Here is a 19,349-nt window from a genome sequence, read left to right as displayed (position 1 = left end):
CTCAGTCGTTTAGGCCATCGCGACCATATTTCCCCTCTCAGGACTCCCACGACGTCATCCATAGTGGTTGTAAACCTCATCGACTTGTTATTGTGATATAAGCTTAGGTATAAGCTTCAGTGGTGTTACGGTTGTGTTGGGCTGCTCTGAACCTCCCGGGCCTCGAGCAATCATCCATTCTCTCAAGATCAAACTTTGTACGCCAACGCTTCAACAAAGGAGTGGTGATCAAACAATGCGCCAAAAACAATTGACAAAAAGGAAACTCATTTCATCGGCTCCTGACGCTGCAGGATGAGTTGCAGGTGCTGTCCACGTCGCCTCCCCAGCCAAACGTCCTCTGCACAACCTCCAGACCGGCCCTCACGCCTCTGGCAAAGTCATCTGCCCCCGGCGCGTGATACGCCTCGTCGATATCGTCCTGGCTCAGTCTGCCCTGTCGCCGTGCCAGCACTGCCTGCTCTATCGGACGGCGCCACAGACGGTACCATCGATCCTCACTCATACACGCGTACCGCAGCGTGCCCTGCCTGTCGGGTTGGCTCATGGGCCACTCGACGTAAACCGTCTCAAACCACTTTGTCCTGCTCGCGAGCCAAGGCCACGAAAAGATCCAGAGAAAGGTGAAGTAAAAGGCCAGCGAGACCCACCGCGTCAGGCGCCAGCGGTTGGTACGGCAGTCGTTGTACAGCTCGACGCGGGCGTGGGTTGTTGGGAACGTAATGTTAAGCTGACCTCGGTAATTTGTCGCCCTCACCAAGTTGTTAAGCTTGGATCCCACGAGGGCAAAGTCCCAGCCCGTGATGCGGCGCTCCAGGACAAAGGCCTTGAGGCCCGCTTTGCTGTTGCAGTAACGCTCGCACCACTCAGAAACGCCGGGCGTACCATTCTCAGGTGGACCACTGCCTCCAAAACCCGGTGCCCTGGTCGTCATGACAGTTCCACGGCGGACCTTGTCAAAATTATTGACAGCCAGCAATCTCTCCCAGGAGCGGCGGGTAGCCATCTCCTCGTACAGCAAGGGTGTCAAGTCGATGTGAAAGTCAAAGTCGACTACGCTCTTGTCCTCTCGCTCCTTGCCCGACTTCTTCGACTCCCGATGCAGTCCTTGAATGCGAACATATGGCCGAGGAGGCTCCTTGGCCAGGTCTTTGACGTGCTGCTCCAGAAAAGTCGGGTCCGTGTCAAGACGCTTGTCGAGGTAGTAGACGGTTCTGTGATCCGTGTCTTCACTAAAAGGCTGCAGTCCGAGGCTGGACCCAACAAAGTCGAACGGGTTGGGGTAAGGACCCTCGTTGTCGACGACGGTGTAGCTCGGAGGGGGGTCATCGTCGTGGTCCTGGGCGAGGTCATGGTAAGTTCCTTCAGGGTGGTCTCGATACGGCGCAGCAGCCTCCTCCTCGTCGGGATATCGACGAAGCGGCACCGTGGAGCTTGTCGTCTGCCCCGACACCACGCTAGAAGCCTCACCCGTCGGCGGGGGCGTCTGCGTGGCTCCCACGCCGTCGGGATGGTCGCCCATGTCGAATGCCAGAGCTGGTGCGCAAAAGCTCAGCGAGGTTGTCGAGTGAGAGCGGGATGGTGCAAGGGAGAGGAGAGGTTGTAGATGGACTGACTGATGGATGTGGCTATTGAGCACGTGCACAAGCTCGCCACTACGAAGGGAAGGTAGGCAAAGATGCAGCTGAAAGGCGTGACCTCGACACCGCCTGTTCACTAGTAAGCAGCCAGATGACGAGAAGAGGAGGCAAAGAGCGTGAAAAAAGGCCAGTTTCTTGTTTAAATCAAGAGAAAAAGTTTGTTGACACGATCGTCAATGACAACGAATCGTTCATATGGTGACGAAGCCCTAGCGAGTTACGTACTCTGGTTCCTGTTTCTGCCTGAGCGCCTCGGCGTCTGTCCTCATTCCAATCAGGTTACGTGGCTGTTGCCGCGGGAAAGCCCATAGAAAGGCAGCGCTAACAATGGCCAACCTAAGAAGCACCGTCTCGCGAACGAAGCAACCCTGAGAGCATCACATTCTAGAGGCAGACAATGTCTGATTCTCAGCCAGTTCATGCAAGCACCCATACCCTTCAAGGTCGACATGCCGAATTGCGGAGGTCGTGGTTAACCTTACTCCGCTTCAGCCCCACCTCCACATTCACGGTCCGCCCCGAGCTCGGAGCATCGACTCAACACCAAGACTCCATAGAATGAATCAACGTGAAATAGCTCTAGTAAATAATAACTACTGTCTATTACTTACTTATCCAAGACCTAGGTGGTATCCTCTATAGCCACACCGTCCTGTCGCTTGTAATTGTTCAATAAAAAAGGAATCCCGTTGCAATGAACACCAACCCCCCCACCGGCTGTGCAATGCATGCATACATCGTACAAGAAGCCTCCCTTTTGTCTTTCCTTTCAGCTCACACTTGACACTTTTCTTCTTCCATCTTCTTCTGCCTCCTCTCCTATGAGTCCACGTCGATTAGACGTCCGGCATCCCACTTCTTTTTGGCTGCCTTGATGAGCACCTCCAACTCGCCGCTCATCTCGCACATGCTTCGGAATGTGCCATCCTCCCTGTTGATCAACTCCCAAGGATGGGCGTACTCCACTACTTGGCCCTTGTCCAACACAAGGACCTTGTCGTAATCCACAATCGTTGCCAATCGGTGAGCGATTGTAATCACCGTGCCCGTGAGTTCTCGAATGGTCTCCTGGATCTTCGAGTCTGTCGCGTAGTCGATGGATGCTGTCGCCTCGTCCATCACCAGCACTGTAGGGGCCTTGAGCATTGCTCTTGCCAGACACAAGAGTTGTCGCTGTCCTTGCGACAAGTTGGATCCCGACTCTGTCACGGGTGATTCAAGATCCAAAAAGATGTTCTTGTTGGTCTTGGCCACAGGCGAACTTGGCGAGTTGGGGGTCTGTGTCGGAGTTGGTGGCACCGTTCTCGGCTCGTCGGGTCCGATGAGTTGCACCCGTCGGAGTGCGTCAAAGATCACCTTGTCCTCGTACATCTTGAACGGATCCAGGTTGCTTCGGATCGTTCCGTGGAACAGTGTCGGGTCCTGTGGCACAATCGTGATATTCTCTCGCAGATCCTGGAGACCAATGTTGCCAATCTCCAGTCCGTCGATGAGAATCTTGCCCTTGTCCGCCTCTAGCGCTCGGAAGAGGGCCAGCGCCAGAGAACTCTTGCCCGCACCTGTCCTTCCGACGATGCCCACCTTTTCCCGGGGCTCAATCTTGAGCGTGATGTCTCGAAGCACCGGGTCGAGCTCCTTGCGGTAACTCGTTGTGTAGTTCACAAACTCGACAGATCCGCTCTGAGGCCAGTTCTTGGGTGGTCGGTTGTCCTCAATAACCGCATCGGCCTCCTGCTCCACATCCAGGTATTCCTTGATACGTTCCATCGAGTTCATGTTCTGTTCGTTAACAGCATACAGTCGCACCAACCACAAGACGCTCTCAGTGAAGCTCAATGCGTAGCTCAGGGAAATACCAGCCGCACCAGCGTCGACCTGACCAAGGCTGAGAATGATGAAGACGCCGGCAAAGAAAGCCACCAAATCACCAATCACATCTGCTCGGAAAGCCAGCCACCTATTGCAGGCCCACAGGTAGATGAAGGGCCGGGTCTGCGTGTTGACCTTTTCCAAGTTGTCTCTGATGAAGCGGCGCTCGTCACCGTAGGCACGGATCGTTGTCATGCCGCTCAGGGTCTCGCCAAATTGCTGGTAGAGAGGGCTGCGCTGGACTGATTCGAGACGCTTCAAGTCACGGGATGCTCGTAGGTAAAAGGCGGCCACGAGATAGAAGAGAAGAGCGATGAAGATTGCGGCAACCAGGAACATGGGGGTGATGGATGCAATCAGACCGACCGTCACCACGAGCGAGATGCTGCAGCTGATGACACCGATCGCCACAGGAGCAATCTCCTGATCGACCGCTTCTAGATCCTTGCTGAAGCGGTTCATCAACTGTCCCAGCGGCGTGACATCAAAGAACTTGAACCTAGCTCGCGTCACTGATCCTACCAGGCGGCGATGAATACGACCAGATGCCGTCAGAGAACCCAGGAATACCCAGAGATCCCTAATCAAAGCCGCAACTGCGCCTGCAGCTCCAATCGCTGCGAGCACGGAAAGGTAGTACATGACATTAACAGGCTTTTCCGGAGCCATGCTCTGTCCAGCAAATTGGTCATGCGAGCTGCCCAGTCGGACCACGTTGGCAAATGATGTAGTCGAGAAAGTCGAGGTGGTGTGCGAGTTGGACTGGAGGCTCCAAGCCATCTGCTGCTCTGACGCGTTTCCTTGTGTTTCTGTATCCGGAACGTATTGGTTCGCCCACTCTCGAACCCAAAAGTTTGTTGCGACTCCTGAAAGCTGCTGCGTAGTAAAGACAAACAAGGCGACGATCCAGAACCACCAGGCTCCCATGGACTGGAGGTAGTACTTGATGACAGGCCACTTGACGGATCCAGTGGCCTTGGTCTCTTCCATGGCGTCCTTCGGCTTCTTCTTCTCGTCCTTCTTAGAGCTGTCCACGCCGTCGAGAGCATCACCCTGGCCATTGACCATGGTATCATCGTCACCAACGCTTGATGGCACACGAGACGGGATCCGTGATGGGTTGGCCGAACCGGGACGCGACTTCTGGATCTCCTCGCCGAGCTTGCCCGAGGCGATAACATCCTTGGAAGATCCCTGAATATCAACTCGGCCGTTCTCCAGCAGCACAACGTAGTCGGATGAGGGAACGCAGAGAGTGGTGTTGTGAGTGACGAGAATGCAAGTACGGTTCTTCATGAGCGGGCCCCTGATGCAGTTGCTAAAGATCCACTGTGCGGTATGAGAGTCGACAGCACTGAGGCAGTCATCGAGGAGCAGGTGAGCCGAGTTGGAATAGAGCGCACGAGCAAGGGAAATACGTTGCTTCTGTCCACCCGAGAGCGTGATACCCTTTTCTCCAACCAGCGTTTCGTCACCGTTGTCAAGAATCTGAAGGTCTCGCTCAAGCGCACAGGCAACAATAACGTTTCGGTACCGTTGCTCGTCATAGGGGGTCGCGAAGAGAATGTTGTCCCGGATGTTTGCGTTAACCAGCCACGCAGACTGCGCGACATAAGCAATCGTGTTGGCAAGACCAGTCTCGGGATCTGTAGGAACGTCCTCACGACTGCGTCCACCGGGGCAGTAGACGCTGCCCTCCATCATCGTCATTTCGCCCAGAAGAGCCATCAACAGCGACGTCTTTCCAGATCCAGTTGGTCCCGCAATAATGTTCAGCTTGCCGAGTTGGAAGTCAATGTTCAGATCCATGAGACGGAAAGCACGGGAGCCATCCTCGGCAACGGTATCTTTACCGCCCCAGATGAAGGTCGCGTTGCTGAAACCGATGCGTCTGACACCATCCTCGTCAACGTTGTCCAGACCGAGTTGAATGTACTTGTCCGTCTCCTCCTCCTTGAGGAAGTCTTCAACACGCTCAATAGAAACCTTGGTTTCTTGAACGTGGGCGAACATATCACCAAACTGATCAAGAGGGACACGGAGCAGCATGAACAGTGAGATGGCCGTGAAGGCGACTGAAGGTCGAAGATCCTTGCCCTCAAAGTGAGTGTAGACGAGGAAGGAGAAGAACGTGATGAGAACAGGGACCGAGTTCCAGATGGCGACGGCGAGAGCCCAGACCATGAACCTCGAACGCAGAGCCTTAAGCTCGACCTGACGCTTCTCGTCGATAATGCGACCGAAGCGCTCTTCCCAGGCGAAATATTTGATGATGCGGATGTTCTGCAGGACCTCGTTGGTGACGTTGATACGCTTGTCGGTCGCAGCGAGGATCCTCTTTGAGGTGATGGTGAAACCTCTGGCAAGACCATAGTTGACGGGCAGGAGGAAGACCATGACGATGATACCAGGAATGGCACTCAGACCCATGACCCTCCACAGAAGAACGATGGCCACAATCAGCTGCGTGGGCGCAGAGGCGCAAAGGAAGTGCAGGTAAGCCGTGACCTCGGAAATCTTCACACTGTCGACCGACATGAGGTTGATAATGGTACCCAGATTCGCCTGCTCGTCCGCGCTGGGGTCCTTCTTGTCATCCTTGATGCTGCCGTTGGCGGACTCAGCATCGTCGGGAGTGGCCTTCTTATCGTCCTTCTTCATGCTCAGGGCTCGCTTGATCTTGCTAATAGCACCATTCTGGGGCTCATCATTCTTGGTAGACTTGTCAGAATCAAGCAAAACCTTGTCCTTGCCCGAAGCGGCCTTGCGACGGAGGGCCTTTGCATAGATGTCAGCAATAATGATCGCCTTGACTCGAATGCAAATCTTTCGACCAATCCACAGCGCGGCGTTGTCGGCGTAAGAGCGCACGAGATCTAGGACAGGAAGTCCGATGACCATAAGCCAAAGAACATTTCTTGGCCTTCCTTGGTCATCTTCAACGTATTGGAGAATCTCCTTTAGGAGCAAGGTGGGCGCAAAGGTGAAAATACCAGCCACGACAGCCAGGAAGCACTGGGTTAAGAGCAAGCTCTTGAAGTATTTGAGCAAGTGAATCGCCAGTGAGCCCGTCTGCTTCATTGCGCGATAGTCGGCCACAACAGCGGCGGCCTTGTCCTTGGGCAGCAGGTTCCAGACATGCTCCATCTCCATAGGGGCCTGCCAGCCCTTCCAGACGATCGCATCAACCCAGCCAAAGACGGCAAGGGAGAACAAACTGGCGAGCGGCTCGCGCGAGGGCTCGATACCGTCCTCCCATTCCATTAAAACCGTCTTGTTGCCCTTCCTAGTGGTCATCGCCATGCTGAAAAGCAGGGAAATGAGCGCAAACTCGACAATGAACACAGCGCGAACGAGCTGTGTAAGGTCCCTGATGATGCTAGAGCGGAATACGAAGAGGAAGAAGAGCCAATTGGCGCCATAGAGGAAGGCAGTGTGGTTCCAGATATGCGGGACTCGCCATTTCGTGTTACCGAAAAATAGGCGCAGGGTTGTGAGGATCAGGATGTAGGACCAATTAATGAGACCAGCAACAGCGACGATTTGGCCGTTGTGCTTGGAGTCGATGTGGTAAACCAGCTTGATGGCATTGAGAACGACTAGGCAGGCGACTGCCAACTCCTCGATGACTTGCGAAAGGCGTTGACCAGGAGGGCTGTCGGCCTGGACAATAGAGCCGCGGGTAGTGGTCTTGACAAGGGCCAGACGGCCACCGTTAATCTCGAGTGCTTCGTCATCGTCGTCGGTGTCGTCATTGAAGAGGTCGCGCTCGGGGGGTAGATCGGTGTGACTGTGGCGGCGGTCCTCGCTAGAAAGTTGGCTATACCTGACTTTGGAGGCGGACCGCGAGGTGAGGATGCGGGAGATGCTCAGCTGAGAGAGGCGCGCAACGGACAAGACGAGGGCGATCAGAGGGAATAGGATCTGAAGGTAGCTACAGCGCGGCAATCGAGTCAGCCAACCATGGAAACGCGCGGGAGTGGAAACAAGCGGGGGTGAGACAGGACATACTCGTGCTGGAAACGCAGGCTGAAGTCGCCCTTTTGGGGATTCCATATGGGCCCGTCATACTGGGCGAATCCCATGGTGTCGTTGAGATGGGGCGTCTGTCAAGCTCACCTCGAAGCTTGGGGTGAGAGACAGGCGCGAAAGCCGAAAGGAGGAGCGGGTTTCGAGGTGGAATCGCGACAATTGGGTGGCAAGTTTTGGAAGAATTGGTTCCGTTGACGATGGGCTGGCGCGGGTACGGATGGGTATTTCGTCAAGGCGGTTGCAGGCGCGGGACCAGCAACAGCTGCGGCTGTGGCTGCGGCCTCGGAGGTCTCGAGGAGTCCCTTGCTGGGGTCTCCGCCGGGTTGAGGAACCAGGGTCGAGTCTTGGGAGTCTCCAGTATCAGTTCACTTGCCACTCAGAAGCAGCATTGGCCTGGGCGTGGCGTGACGTTGCTTTTTGCTGCAGAACCCGGATGGAGAGGCCGTTCGCGGAGGGCTCTCGATAGATAGTGTGTATGTACGCGCGCGCCCCAAGTTTCGCAAGATCTGGATCTCTCGAGCAGCACAATGCGATGGGGGATGGGGATGGATGGCGGTCCAGATTTCCCGGGGGTTCGGTCGTGTACACAGCTCAAGCTCTGCAGCCAAGTAAAGATATAGAAAAGAGAGAGACCAATGAACAAGGGAAGGAGAAGAAGAAGAATAACAGATCTGCCAATAAAGTTTTACGATTGGAGAGGAAGAGGGAGAGGAGTGAGCCAGGCTGCGAGTGGGTGGGAGGGGGAGTATTAAGAGGCGGGAAGAATGTACGGCCGTTGTAGAAGCTAAACAATGAATGGATGTGGATGTGGGTGGTCGGTCAGTGACGACGGGACGGCGCCTTCCCTTGCTAACCAGGGAGCGAGCAGAGCACGTTAGCTGCCAGTAACGACGCTACGGAGGACAGTACCTTACGGAGTAATGAATCGTAACCAGCTTCCAGGTGGGGCTTCCAAGCAACCATGGAGCACGCGAAACCCTCTCTAGCTCTGTTACTACCTCGAGGTCTGGGTTGTTCCATGTTGTGTTTTACGGCAGTCAGTCAGTCAGGCTGGCAGCTTTGGGCTACTAGCTCTGACTTGGAGATTGCCCTCTCGCTCTACCCGGTAAACAATGGAACCTGCGTCTGTCTATCCGGCATGTTCCCTTCAAAACAACAGATGATGCGAAGGCGGAGCCCCCAGCTCGACTCTGAATGGGGCTGCGGGGACAAATCGAGGCCGTCAAACTCCGCTCCAATGAGGCGTTGTTCAAGATTCTAGCCTCGCAATTCTTCAGGACCATGTCGCACTGCAGCCTTCCATCCATCCCATCTAAGCAAGTCACTTGCTGTTGACGGCAACCGAATCGAATCCTTGTTGTTCGGCCAGGAGGGATTCCCCAATCACGGGGCGTCATCATGCTCACAGAAAAGAACTGGCGGGACAAGGGTTCACTGGCTGAGATGCCGGGACATGCGAATCCATGAATGTCAAATTCTCGAATTGAACCGAACCGAGCTCCTGGAAAAAAGACCATCGGCCTTTTGTTAGCGTACGTTGAGATGAATACCTAACCCAACTATGACAGCACGCCCTGGTCAAAAGGTTACTCATCACAATGAGTTTATCTGTAGATGACGTACCCCTCCCTCTTCAGAGAAGCACGGGACAAGAAAGCAAATTAGCTACCGTCCTTGTCTTGACTCGCAGTCCAGGGCGAGGCTTTCACGGCCGAGTCGAGGAAAAGAGGTCATGACGAGATGTCCCGAGGGTAGAGACAGAGCTAGAGAATGATAGCTGAGACAAACCGAGGGCACGAGAGCTTTACTCTGCAAGTTGAGGAACGTGGTTAGGACGACAACATGAACCACGAGGAATGCCATTCTCCCGTGTCTAATTTCCACACACAGGCGTTTTGGAGTCGGTAGACTCGGCGGCCGGCCAGCTGGGATCGAGATCGGTCTCACCATGTCTTGTTCGTGTGGTGTTGTCTTCTTGGCAGATGTTGTTCATTCTTCTACCGAGACGGCGCCCTTTTTCTAGTGCCCCCCTTGTGTCTTCTCCTTTCTCTTATCCCCCATGTCAAGAACTCAGCCGTGACTAGCAGGTCCGTCGCGAATGTTGTTCTTGATAAGCTAAACAACAAAGGTCATTTTGCGCTCTGGCTCATGATGGTAGATATGCTTTGGTCGTATTCGTTCATCACTAGCCTCAGAAAGGCGTCGGCATCCGAAATGGCAGGACAGGCACCATCGTCACAGGCCGGCCGTTGGGTTGGGTGCCACCACGAGGCTCTGCAGAAAATTCTCCTGGTACCACGGATATACAATGTCGAACCCCGGCCGATACACTACCTGCTGAGCCAATCCTTCTCGCCAAGGCGAGCTGGGCCAGTCTCTCGGTCACTCTGTTCAGAGGTTCGATGGTACCGTGAGCGTTCCAGTGTCGCAAACTCCCAGCTGCCACCCTCGCCCTGAGAGGAATGAGGGGGGTGGTCACTCCCCACAGTCGAAACCCCACGATGGGATGTACTCAAGAACCGGACGATTGCTGCAGGCCATTAAGAGCCGGTGAAAGGTCCCTTTGTTGAAGCTGAGGATGAGCAGGGATTAAAACGTAGAGGAGGGTGAACATGCCGCCCCGTGGCCTGAGCGTAAGCACCTCTTGAGGCTCGCATCCAGCCTAACCGAAGAAGCAGCTTCGGAACCTGTGTCACAAGCTTTTCTGTTTGGCGACAGGTGGTGATGATGTGCAGCTCGCGCCTCAGTCCAAGAAATGCGAGACTCTCTTCCAACCGCGCTTTTTTTTTTTTTTTGTCAGCGCACATTTTCGAGTCACGCAGAATTCCCCAGTCTCTGACGTCAACCAGATTCTGCGTCAAACGTCAAAAAGAAGGCCTCTGTCTGTGAGCTCTAGGCCTTCTTTAGCTCCCAGCCACCTTTTTCTTCAACACCCACCCTTACCCATTCGACCGTTGTCGCCCGCCGTTGCCAGCAAGCTAACCTCCATCAATAAACAATGCCCTTTGTTTGTCACGTTACCAGGGGCTGTTTCTTGAGGGCCACCACTGCTGATCTTTGTCCGCCCGTTCCCTAGATCTGTGCTACCTCTTTATTGGTGATTCCGAACGTCAAGTTGGTCTTGCTTTCTGTTCAACACCCGGCCCCTGGCCAATGTCACCCTGCCTTTTCTCGTAATTGGTTCTCTTTGGGTATCTCTTCCGGCCCCTAGGAAGTGATCCCTAGTCGCTTTCCTGAACCTGACATGCATTTACAAGCCGTTACTCACCGCCGGAGGGATAATGCCCCTCATGATCCCTCCAGCCTTGGGGCCTGTTTTATTCGCCAATTGGGTTTCTCGCCTGTAAGGATAAGAGTCATCGCGTTTGGCGGCGCTGACACCATCGATCCTGCGTTGCACTCCGGTTGACCCCTTGCTCCCTGTGTGGGTTGCACGCAGCTCCTCTTCCGCGTAACCGCCTCATACCTGCATACATCACCTCGCTCAGAGAAGCTCGGCCAATTGATGCAACGCGCGCCGATTACTTTGCACTTAATCACCATTTGCTTGTACTAATGGGGGTCGTCTCGTTGGCTCAGGGCAGCCCGTGTTGCTGCTTCTGGCTTTCCGACCTGGCCTCACTCATGCAGGAGCTGTAGGACTTGGGGGCTTGCATCATGGGGCGATGGTGAGGAGGAATTGCTTTTGACCAACATGATTGTGTTTGCTGCATTATCTGCCCCATTGGTATGCAGGTTACCCTCTCCAACTAATGCTCTTGACCTGCCTTTAGTTCCTACGGTACCAGGGGTCATATTGTGATCAGTCGATGATGCCATGTAGCTCTGAACTTGTCCAAGCCCCATGGTCTAGCTCTATGATAACATACACAAGTTGCCGAGCAAAATCTAGGCTGAACATGGTTGCAAGCACATGGTTGGTCGACCAACTTGGTTGGTGTTGGCCTTTGGTCCTACATCTTAATACAGGAACAGAGGAACTAAGAGGAACCCCGACAAGCCATCGTTATATAAATTCGATGTCTATTCCCATGGTATATGCTAATCAAACAACCCAATGTTCATTCTATCGCCAAACACCCATGCTATCATGAATCTCCTCTACCCCATGTTTTTCACAAGCACTACCCTGTAGTCATGATAGCTGCAACAGCTCATCATACTTGTCTGCCAAACACCAAATTCAAGACATGATACACAATGGCATGACGAGACTCGTACGCATTGTAGCATTAAGTTTGTCATTCATAGATCGTTCGAGTTAGGTACAATGGGCCTCCCTGTCCACCACCAACGCGTGGCCTGACATACACGGCCACCCCTCCGAATAAACCCATAATGACACAAGATATTTAGACATGTGTGGTTTTAATCTTGACACGACATCCCTTGATCGCCGTCCCAATGCCATTTCCAATCCAAGTTGACCTCACTCTCCTGACTCCTCTGGCTCGTGGTGGTAAAAAGGAAACAAAAAACCATGTATAACTATTTTCTTTCTCTTCCTCTTTTCTGTTAATACACATTCGCCTGTCTGAAGCAGGCGCCAATGCCAAGGCTGAATCAATCGTGCCCTCCATTGGTTTCATAGTGGCTGAGATTAGCCCATAATCATGCCCTTCATGCCGGAAAGATCTCCCTCCTTGGCGGCGATTTCGAAGTAACCGTAGATGATACTGCAAATAGTTAGCGAGTGTGTCTTGATCTGTGTGTATTGATAAACTTACGTGACAGCAAGGAGAGTTCCGGTACCGGAGCCCAGGGCGCCCATGAGGTCGCTGGAGACCGAGAGCGCACCAATGCAGGCACCGCCGAAGGCAGCGGCAGTAGGAATGATGCGCTTCAGCTCCTTGTACATGCTCTGGTCACGGTGACCAGCCATGACAAGACCCTGGTCCTTGAGCTGCTTGGCAACGTCACGGGGGCTGGAGCCGGAAACCTCAATCCAGGTCTTGGAGAAGAGGGCGCAGGCACCGAGCATGTAGACAATGTAGGCGCTCATGTGGATGGGGTCGAGGAGGGCCTCCTTCAGGTTCTGAGGGGGAGACATGTAGTAGACAAGACCGGAAACGGCGTGGAGCTGCGAGGAACCGTCCTTGGCCTCCCAGACACCGAAGAGACGGACAAGGAGGTTCTCAGAGAAGCGAGAGTAGAGCATCTGGCTGATAAGGAAGATGTTGGAAGAAAGAGCGGACTGCAGCATGATGGGCATGTTGGAGGTGTAGAACAGGCGGACGGGGTACGAGCCACGAGCACCACGCTGGCGGGAGGACTTGACGGGGATCTCGACGCGGAAGCCCTGGAGGTAGATGACAGCGGCGAAGACGGCGAGGGTGGCCAGGAGGTTCATGATGTTGGGGAGGTTCTGGCGGTAGAAAGCCTCCTGGAGAGCGCGCTGCTTGTTGGGCCAGGTCATGAGGAGGTGGAAGAGGGCAATGACGGCACCCTCAAACTCGGGACCACGGCCAGTGTTGATGGTGGTGGGAGAGAAAGCCTTCCACATGATGGACTCACAGATGTTGGTGGCAATGAACAGCGAGATACCGCTGCCAAGACCGTAACCCTTCTGGAGGAGCTCATCGAGGAGAATGACAATCATACCGGCGACAACCAGCTGGAGGATCAGGAGGAAGACGATACCGGCACCGAGGTCGGAAGGAGGACCGTAGAGACCGCTGAAGACGTAGACAGTGGCGGTACCGGCGGACAGGATGAAGGCAAGGAGCTTCTGGGCGGTCTGGTAGAGCTCGCGGTCCGACTTGAGGTCGAGGTTGACATCGATCATGTGGGTACCGGCGAGGAGCTGGAAGACCATGCCCGAGGAGATGATGGGGGTAATACCCAGTTCCATCAGGGTTCCACGGTTACTCGCAATGACCATTCGCAGCCAGTATAGAGGGTCCGAGTTGTCGGAGGACACGATGCCGTAAAGGGGCATCTGGCTCATGACCAGGAAGATGAGGAGCGTGAGGGCGGTCCACATCAGCTTCTGGTTGAAGGGGATCTTGGTCTCCGGCTGCTGAACCTCTGGGAGGAACGGCACGAACGGCTTGACCAGATCGAGGAAACGGACTGTGTCGCGAGAAAGACAGGTCAGCTTCAGTTCAGTCTGCGCGATGCGAATCGCCAATTGCGCGCATCCTCAGCTGTCGCGCATGCTCGCCTGGCGAAGCTGGGAGCTCCGCGCAAAGGAGAGCCAGGAGAGGCAACTTACGGGAACTCATGGTGACGACGGCAGACGACAAAGAGGAAGGAGGAGAAGAATTGGATTAATTCATCCAAGGGAAGGAATAAAGAAAGAAAAGGAAGAGGAAGCCTAGCTTGCAGAGCCCAGGCGATTTGAAGGGTCGATGGGAGAATTAAAGGAGAGCTGGGGGGCGGAGGTTGGCGATCTGGCTTCAATGGCCAAAATGTAGATGTGTCCAATATTGGGAGTGGAGTGAGCACGTGACCCACCTTAGCCAGTTGTCCTTGGCTGGCTGGTGCTTCCTCCGCCTTCCAAGCGTCCAACAACGGAAGGCACAAAAGGGGTCTCAGCCATTTTGTGTGGCTTTCACGGGGCCGCCGCAATTTTTCCGTTAAAATGGTCTCCGCTTCCCCCTGTTCTGGAACATTGCGCCTAAACATATCCCGGTCACCGGCTGTGGCATTTTGATCCTTGGAGACGCACCAATTTTAATAAGTTGTTGCTCTGGGCTTGAGTTTAAGGAAAGATAGGCACGCGCAATGCGCTGTTGAAGTCTATTTTTTCCCTCTTAAATGCTGAGACGCATGGGACATTTGCTAAGACGCAATGTTGCAACAATGGCCACTTCAAAACCTCCAGCTGAACCCCTCGTGGTCGTGCTGGGATCTACGGGCACGGGCAAGTCTGAGGTATGTTGGCTAATATCATGCTTATTATTCTTGGAGTTTCTAACAACTTCCGCAGCTAGCAGTTGAGCTCGCGACTCGGCTGAATGGTGAAATCATCAACGCCGATGCCATGCAACTTTACAATGGACTCCCAATCATCACTAACAAAATCACAACCGAGGAACAATGTGGAGTTCCTCATCATCTACTGGGCCATATCTCACTGGATGAGCAGCCATGGGACGTGGACGACTTCAGGCGAGAGGCTAACCGCGTGATAGGGGAGATTCGTGGTCGAGGACGTCTGCCTATTCTTGTGGGCGGCTCTCAGTATTACGTTGACCCCATCCTCTTTGAAGAGGTCATCCTAGAGGACATTGAGCTGGACACGTCCACGTCATTTCCCATCCTGCAAGAGTCAGGCGAAGTCATGCTTCATGAGCTGCGCAAGGTTGACCCTGAGATGGCTGACCGCTGGCACCCCAACGATCGCCGCAAGATCCAGCGATCTCTGGAGATTTACCTGAGAACTGGAAAGCGTGCCTCTGAATACTATGCGGAGCAACAGGCTCGCAAAGCGGCGGCCCAGCAAGACGGTAGCCGGCGGCCCTGGGAGAATCTTCTCTTCTGGGTTTACTCGGAGCGGGAAGTCCTGCGCGCGCGTCTGGATGCACGAGTTGACAAGATGCAAAATGGTGGGCTCATGCAGGAGGTCCGAGAACTCTATGATTTCAGGCACAAAAAGGAGGCCGAGGGCCGAATACTCGACATGACAAAGGGCATTTGGCAGTCAATCGGATACAAGCAGTTTGAGCCATACTTGTCTGCCGTGGACGAGGGTCGAGAGGCTTCAGAGCTTGAGAAGCTGAAGAATGCCGCTCTCGAGGAGATGAAGACGGCCACGAGGCGATATGCTGTCTACCAGACTCGCTGGATTAGACTCAAGCAGATACCTCGGCTGCGAGAGGTTGGACCCGAGGCGATGGGTAGCCTTTATCTCCTCGATAGCACCGACGTTTCTAAATACGGCGAAAACGTTGTCGAACCTGCTGTGCAATTGGCAAAGCAGTTTCTCCGTGGCGAGGAACGCCCATCACCAACTACGATCTCACCCTTGGCTAACGAGGTTCTCACGCAGGTGGGCAATCCACCTCCCAAGGCGACGCCGTGCAAACGCATGTGCGAGGTATGCCACACCGTCTTGATGACCGAGGAGGCTTGGAAGCAACACTTGAAGAGTGCTACTCATCGTCGGGTGGTACGCAAGAAGGCGAGGATGTCGCTTGTGCCAGTGGAACAAAAGTCTGAAGGTGGCAAATCGGCACGAGTTGATGAAGAGGATTCTGGTCCAGAGATAGGATCCATGTTTTCAGAATAGGAAATGACAAATCCAAATTCACAATCTGTCTTTGTCGGGCAAGATATCAGCATATCTCCTCCATTAATATCATCCCATGTGTGATGCCTAAGAATGTCCCATCTCATGTCTGCCTTCCCTCCCATGCCCGTATCCCCAGGTATCGCCATTGTGCCGACTTTGAGCGTTCATATCGTGTCGTTGGGCATCCTCAGATGCCGTAGCCGACGCCGGCTCATTCCAGCAACTTGGTCTTCGCAGCCTCCTCCTTGAACTCCTCATGATTGCCAGGCGATGTCCTTGCTCTGACTGCTGCTTGCCTCAGCCACCTGTTTCCCTTTGTCAGAGCGCTTCTACTTCTTCGCCGTGGCGTCTTCAGTGTCTTTAGTTGCGGTTGACTTCCGCTTGGTTGGGGTTGGGGCTTTTCGCTCTCCTTGATGGCTTTCAACACAGCTTTGCTGAGCCCCTTGTAGTGCTGGCTCGCTCTAAAAACTCGAGCCTTTATCGGTCCGTCCTCATTGGGCTTCCACTTGCTCATGACTGATGTTGGGAACGCATTCTGAGACTTGATGGCCGCCTTTGTAGCCAGAAACGTGTCCATACCAAACATGATCTTGAGCAACGTCAGAGCTGCCCAGGAAGGCGTAGCTCTCCTGGTCAAGCGATGGTTGGCGATCAAACTCGTAGAGTTAGTGGTCTCGAGCTTCGTAGAGTTTTCTAGCTAAATCTTGCGGTCTGCTGATGACATCTAGTGTGCCCATCACTCCCAGTGCTCCGAAGATGTAGATAGCACAACCCCCCTGGACCCCCCCATCCAGATAATTTTGTGGACCCGATGGGAAAAGTATCCAACTCCAAGGTCAAAAGGCACCGCCGTCTCCCTGATTCCCAGTCTATTTTTCAATCTCGGCCTTGACCCACTTCTCGAGGCCACCACGAGCAATGATCTCCTGGACGTTGGGAGGCATCTCGCCAACCTTCTGGCTCCACGTCTCGCCGTTCTTCTCGGTGACAACAACCTTGCTGCGGCGGAGATCCCAGAGGAGCTTCCACCCGGTGCGGCGCGTGAGGGGCTTCTCGGCGTCGTCCTTGTACGTCTCGCGGAGGCGCTCCACGAGGCGCGGCACCTCGACACCCAGGAGAGCGTTGTTGATGCTGTTCCGGCTAAAGATGTTGCCAAAGCTTCCCGAGACAACCAATGGGATCTCCTTGGCCAGGATGGCGGTGGCGGCCTGCTCTCGTGACGAGCCACAGCCAAAGTTGAAGCCGGCGACGAGGATATCACCTGCGCGAGCTGTGTTGCGGAACTCGGGGTCGTAGTTCTCCATGCACACCTCGCTCATCTGCTCCCTGGTTATGCCATCTTGATAAGTGTATTTTCCTGCATCATCTGTTAGTCCATACACTATATTAGCACGACGATTCGCTCTTACCGGGATAGATGCCGTCGGTGTTGATGTTGTTAGCGTCGCAAAAGACAATCTCACCCTCGATCTTCTCAGGGAAGCTAGGGATGATGTCCGTGAGTGTCTCCTCCCCTTCAGCCTCAGAAACAGGAGCAGCGGTCTCGGCCTCTGCTCCGGAGCCGTCCTTTTCAGCAACAGCAATCATGCTCTCGGCCTCTGCAATGATCTTGTCGAGAGCATCTTCAATGGAGAGGGCCTTGTCTGCCACATGATCTCCGCTGCCCTCTCCAATGATGACCTTCTCGACGCCCTCGGGCTTTTGATACCAGCCGGGCCCCGCAATCTTGCCCTGAATGGCACTGGCAGCAACGATCTCTGGGCTGGCGAGATATGCCTTTGCAAGCGGCGAGCCCATACGTCCCTTGAAGTTCCGGTTGGACGCGCTTATGCCAACCTCACCTTCTTCAAGTAGGCCTGTCCCAAGTCCGATACACGGGCCACAGCCGCTGGGCAAGAACTCAGCACCGGCCTCGCGAAGAACGTCCCAATCGCCGGCCTCCTCTGCAATCTTCTGCTCCAAGATGGATGCCGCCGCGACGTAAAACTTGACACTGAGATCGGACGACGAGGCGCTGTCTCGAGAGGCTCGAGAGCCTAGACACGGCCGAGAGAGCGACGGCTCTTCGCTGAAGTTGGCGCATGTGAGTCATAGAGCAGTGAAGCGAGTTTACGGGTGGAGAACTTACAATTGGTGTCATGATGAAAGCTTGTCGATCCTATACAGCCCTGATATCCTAAAGAAACTAAATATGAGGAACAATAGTTGTATAGGCAGCCATAACTTGAGGTGTCGCAAAGAGCGACGTTGAAAAAAGTTGTGGATAGCTTCATCCGATGGTCGGCCCCAGATGTCGTCGCAAAACAGCACTCGCCAAAAAAATTGCGTGGGGTAAAATCAGCCGAACTCGGGCACACGCCATTGGCCGAAGCACTACCGACCGGGGAAATGGAAGATCCGTCCGCCCCCGTTAGATGCCTACGGATTTACTTGCATGGCGCTATCCAAAACACAGAAACTGCAACTTTAATGCGAAAAGATGGGGTCATGCAAAGGGATCAGCACTGTGGGAGAGCTGGCTGATACGGCAAAACTGGGTGGCAGATTAAGCTTTCCCACAGTGTCTACTTAGCTCAAAGCTTCCGAAGCATCCGTGTTCCCGCTCTTTTCGGGTTGCCTGCCGTACTTGCTTCCTGGGCCCTGCCAACTTTAAGAAAAACCATAAGATCCAAGTTCCTATCTTTACTTACCGAGCAATTCAACGTCATCGTACTTCGTTGCGGACTTTTGACAGTTCAAAACCAGCTCTGGAAACTCTGGATCGAGTTCCTGAATCGTCTCTTTCCCAAACTGTGGCTTCTTAGCTGAACTGATAGCATCACGGCGCACGTGCCCGAAAACCCTCTAGTTTCTTACTACCCAACCTGAGAGGACGATCTTTGAACCCGAACGGCGACGACGGGGCCGCAGGTATTATTGGCATCTGTCCCTAGTCTTTCCGAGCGCGCATTTTGTGATACTGGCGTAGGTTCAGTTGTCACATCGAGTCACGAACCCAACGCCGTCTTACGCCAGGGCTTGAATACAGTATCAGGCCTCGAGTCATTCTGACTCATTTGAACGGCGCAAATTTGATCGAGTCTGCAGAAACTTCCCAAGTCCGCAGTATATCACAACTCGTTTCTTCCGCCGTTCCTCGCCGGCTGGAGTCACAAGTTAGCAGCTTTCACGCCCCCTGCATTTTCCCTTTTGGACGGAATTTTTGCTGTCAACTCCGCCGACCTCCACCTCCACCTCCGCCGCCAACGGCCGAAACCCCGTTGATTTGCCCTCCGTTATTTCGCTGCGGCGCCTCGTTTTCGGAACAGACAGGGATTGGCAGGCAGGCGCATTATTGGCCCATCCAGGCTAGAAGCTTCGATTGGACTCAGTCACGCAGTTTATCGAAAAGCGGCAGGCCCAGGCAAAAATACCTACCAGGTAGTCGGCGTCCGGAGATCACGGCGCCCGTCCTGTCGTCACAGGCTCACATCATCCATCAACCTCCCACCAGATTGCCAAACGACGTCTAGCCATCCCCCTTGGCAATCTGTCAGCAGCCGAAACATCCTTCTCTTTCGGATCGGCCTTTG

General features: G+C 54.1%; 5 protein-coding genes across 5 annotated transcripts; 1 reads left to right on the top strand and 4 right to left on the bottom strand.

Moving 5' to 3' along the window:
* Positions 1–271: 271 nt before the first annotated feature.
* Positions 272–1,522, bottom strand: MRS44_009891 (uncharacterized protein; the record flags this gene model as incomplete). Its single annotated transcript, XM_046270020.2, has 1 exon — positions 272–1,522. The coding sequence occupies one exon, from the start codon at positions 1,520–1,522 to the stop codon at positions 272–274; it is 1,251 nt and encodes a 416-aa protein (XP_046131676.2).
* Positions 1,523–2,459: 937 nt separating this feature from the next.
* MRS44_009890 (uncharacterized protein) lies at positions 2,460–7,594 on the bottom strand (the record flags this gene model as incomplete). The annotated part of the gene is made up of 2 exons (XM_046270019.2): positions 2,460–7,443; positions 7,521–7,594. 2 exons carry the CDS (start codon positions 7,592–7,594, stop codon positions 2,460–2,462), a joined length of 5,058 nt encoding a protein of 1,685 aa, XP_046131677.2.
* A 4,547-nt stretch (positions 7,595–12,141) lies between these two features.
* MRS44_009889 (uncharacterized protein) lies at positions 12,142–13,765 on the bottom strand (the record flags this gene model as incomplete). Its single annotated transcript, XM_046276568.2, has 3 exons — positions 12,142–12,217; positions 12,269–13,613; positions 13,756–13,765. The coding sequence occupies 3 exons, from the start codon at positions 13,763–13,765 to the stop codon at positions 12,142–12,144; spliced, it is 1,431 nt and encodes a 476-aa protein (XP_046131678.1).
* A 580-nt stretch (positions 13,766–14,345) lies between these two features.
* On the top strand, positions 14,346–15,774 carry MRS44_009888 (uncharacterized protein; the record flags this gene model as incomplete). Its single annotated transcript, XM_046270994.2, has 2 exons — positions 14,346–14,417; positions 14,473–15,774. 2 exons carry the CDS (start codon positions 14,346–14,348, stop codon positions 15,772–15,774), a joined length of 1,374 nt encoding a protein of 457 aa, XP_046131679.2.
* Positions 15,775–15,988: 214 nt separating this feature from the next.
* On the bottom strand, positions 15,989–17,917 carry MRS44_009887 (uncharacterized protein; the record flags this gene model as incomplete). The annotated part of the gene is made up of 4 exons (XM_046271011.2): positions 15,989–16,456; positions 16,671–17,134; positions 17,187–17,838; positions 17,906–17,917. 4 exons carry the CDS (start codon positions 17,915–17,917, stop codon positions 15,989–15,991), a joined length of 1,596 nt encoding a protein of 531 aa, XP_046131681.2.
* Between the last annotated feature and the right edge of the window lie 1,432 nt (positions 17,918–19,349).

The sequence above is a fragment of the Fusarium solani genome (genome assembly GCF_023522795.1).
Source record: "Fusarium solani strain SB1 chromosome Unknown bctg00000006, whole genome shotgun sequence".
Classification (NCBI taxonomy): Eukaryota; Fungi; Ascomycota; class Sordariomycetes; order Hypocreales; family Nectriaceae; genus Fusarium; species Fusarium solani.
This window is presented reverse-complemented; position numbering and strand designations above follow the sequence as displayed.